General features: G+C 31.8%; 1 protein-coding gene across 1 annotated transcript in view; it reads right to left on the bottom strand.

Moving 5' to 3' along the window:
• Positions 1-2,434: 2,434 nt before the first annotated feature.
• The window catches only part of LOC125044595 (arrestin homolog), a 4,906-nt gene continuing 4,260 nt past the window's right edge, over positions 2,435-3,080 (bottom strand). The window contains exon 8 of the mRNA XM_047641337.1: positions 2,435-2,768. Coding sequence (XP_047497293.1) covers positions 2,763-2,768 — 6 coding nt within the window. The 3' untranslated portion in view covers positions 2,435-2,762. The remainder of the gene's footprint in view (positions 2,769-3,080) is intronic.

Genomic DNA, 3,080 nt, shown 5'->3' with positions numbered 1-3,080 from the left:
TGTTCACTAAGTTTCCCCTTTCTAAAACCACGGATTTAATAGTCAACAATGTAAACATCTTTTCAATGACTTTGGTCTATCAAAAGATAATTTTAAAAAAATAATTGTGATTGCAGCCCATTACTTGGTTTTCACATTTGATGATTGATTACACACCCAAACAGACGGTGTAGCGATGGGGTACCCATCAGGCCCTTCCTAAATTAATGCATTCCTTTGTTATCATGAATATAACTGGTTTGAACAATCCCCGCCTGCTGTTTAAGCCCGTTCATTATCAGCGATACATCGATGATACCTTTCTCCTCTTCAAACACACCTCACACGTAAACCTTTTTATAAACTGTCTCAACTCGAAACACCCGAGCATCAAATTTAAAGGAAAACAGTCAACTACCGTTTTTGGACACGCTAATCACCTATAAGAATGGCACCATACATGCATTTACCACAAGCTAACCTTCACTGACTTCACTTCCTCAGTTACATTCCATATTTATAAAAAATCAACAGCATCAAAACTCGACTCTATAACCTGTGTAGCATCTGGTCAACTTTCCATGATGAAATGTTTTTTCTTAAAGAATTCTGTATACCTAACGAATATCCATTGTTTTTATTTGATAAAATTACGAAAACTTTCTTTTGTAAAATATTCTGAAACCAACCCTTGCCTCTACTGTTAAAAAAGGTCATAGGTTTGTTAAACTACCGTATGCAGGCAGTCAAGTTTTGAAATTAGGAAGCAACTAAAATCACTGTTTCAAAATAGTTACCCCCAAATTATATTAATTGATGTCTTCACTAACGCTAACAACATTACCAAATTTCTAAAACAACCATTGAGATGGTCAATAAATTAATGCATACATATGAATATATAAATATATATATATATATATATATATACAGATACATATATATGTATATTTATTATATATATGTATGTATGTATATTTATATGTATATGTACATGTGTATGTATATGATATATATACTTATACACACATATTTATATGCAGACATATGTGTGTGTTTGTATGAATGTGTATATATAAATGTATACATATAAATATATATACATATTTATAAATGTATGGATATACATATAAGTATGTATGAATATGCATATACATTTATATGTATATACATACATATATATGTGTATGTATATATATTTTTATATATGCATATATTTGATACATTATAAAAACAAATACAAAAAAAAAAAAAAAATCATCAATGTGGATGAAATAAGCATACCAAACCTTTACAGCCAAATTAGTTGTATCGGGATTCGGATCTTAGACTGTTTATATTCATCCTCCCTGGAAACACCCAGCTAATTGTTGCTCGAGTTGAAACCACCAAACATGTATTTTCTTGCTCAGTTGATCTAATACCAGGATTTAGGGGGAAATAATAGCAACAATTACGATCAGATTTCAACATAAGATGAAGGCCATTTAGAATAACCGAAACGAATTATACACTGTTTCGTAACTCTTTACTTAATTTTGACTTATTTCCATAGACAATACACACACACACATACACACACACACACACACACACACACACACACACACACACACACACACACACACACACACACACACACAGCATGTTTTCTGCTTAATGAATCAATTTTGGGTTCTGCAAAAAAGAAAAAAAAAATCGTTAGTTCGATTAGCCGCTACTAGATGGTGCAGCTACGAGAATGTTTTATTTGATTTAGCTGCCATACATGAAGCTTTTTAATGTATCAAAGAATTTACAGCTATAACTGATATTTTGTGTGCTGACAGAACGGGAAATGCCGCCTCACCTGCCATTTCGATAAACAAATAATTCCAGGAAATTTGAAAAATCTCTCTCTACAATGTGAACAGTAACTAGAAAGATCAACAGATATTTATTCATCTATTGGTAAATTATATTTTACAATCACACTCTTTATTACAAACGACCTAGGGTTTCTGTGTTCATAAAAATACTATTAGGTTATGTTTACTTCGAAGTGGTGCCGGATGTATGACTCAGCAAGTGTACTGAAATATAATTGAATATTAGATAGAAAGTTTATCAACGCAATTTCATCAGTGATAAGGAAGAGAAGACTCGTTGATTATATTCACTCTTATTTATTAACATCGTACATGCAAAAAGTCTTAATTACCCACTATGGCACAAGATATTATGTAAGGAAATGCTTCAATATGAGAAAAGATGTAAATGAAATGTTCACTATTTTCTAGTTGTATTCAGAGAGTTCGCACATAAAGAGAAAAAAAAAAAATATGTACACATATTTGTATGACTGCAAATATAAGTGTATATATAAATATGTGTATATATATGTGTGTATATATATATATATATATATATATGTGTGTGTGTGTGTGTGTGTGTGTGTGTGTGTGTGTGTGTGTGTGTGTGTGTGTGTGTGTGAGTGTGTGTGTGTGTGTGTGTGTATATATACATATATATATGCGTGCATGTATGTATATTTATATGTATGAATATGTGCAAATATAATTTTCAATCATGTTTAAAGGTTTCCTGCTTTTAAAGTAATCAAAGTCTCTCCGGTGATACCATGAAACTACGCACTATATACAAAAATCCATCAGATGATAAACAAATGTAAAATGCTTCTAAAAAACGCTGTTTCGATCCTCAGTGATTCTGCATATGAATGAATTGTATGACGAAGTGCAACTTGAGTATCGGGAAAAAGCACGGTCTGGAGAGCCTGTTTTTCAGCGCTGCGAAAAGAAAAGAAAAAAAGTGAGTTTGGACATAGTATACACGTTTATACCACTTTAACAAAGCTATACATACAAGCCCACCAGAGCATCCTTTTGCATTTTAAAATAAAACGACATTCTTGCTTGGTGTAGTTAATCCCCGTGACTTGTACAAAGGTCGTGCAAAGTTATTTTCAGTAATTCATTAAGTAAACTCTTAAACTGAAAGTTTAAGAGTTTAAGACCCTGCTCATGTCATTGTTTTCCTAGCCAATTCCAAGACAGTTTTGCGTTTAATTAGGATTAATATAAAGGGTGATTTGATGATTT

This window comes from Penaeus chinensis, chromosome 3 (assembly GCF_019202785.1).
Source record: "Penaeus chinensis breed Huanghai No. 1 chromosome 3, ASM1920278v2, whole genome shotgun sequence".
Classification (NCBI taxonomy): domain Eukaryota; kingdom Metazoa; phylum Arthropoda; class Malacostraca; order Decapoda; family Penaeidae; genus Penaeus; species Penaeus chinensis.
The sequence above is the reverse complement of the archived record's forward strand: the minus strand, read 5'-3'. Positions and strand labels throughout refer to the sequence as shown.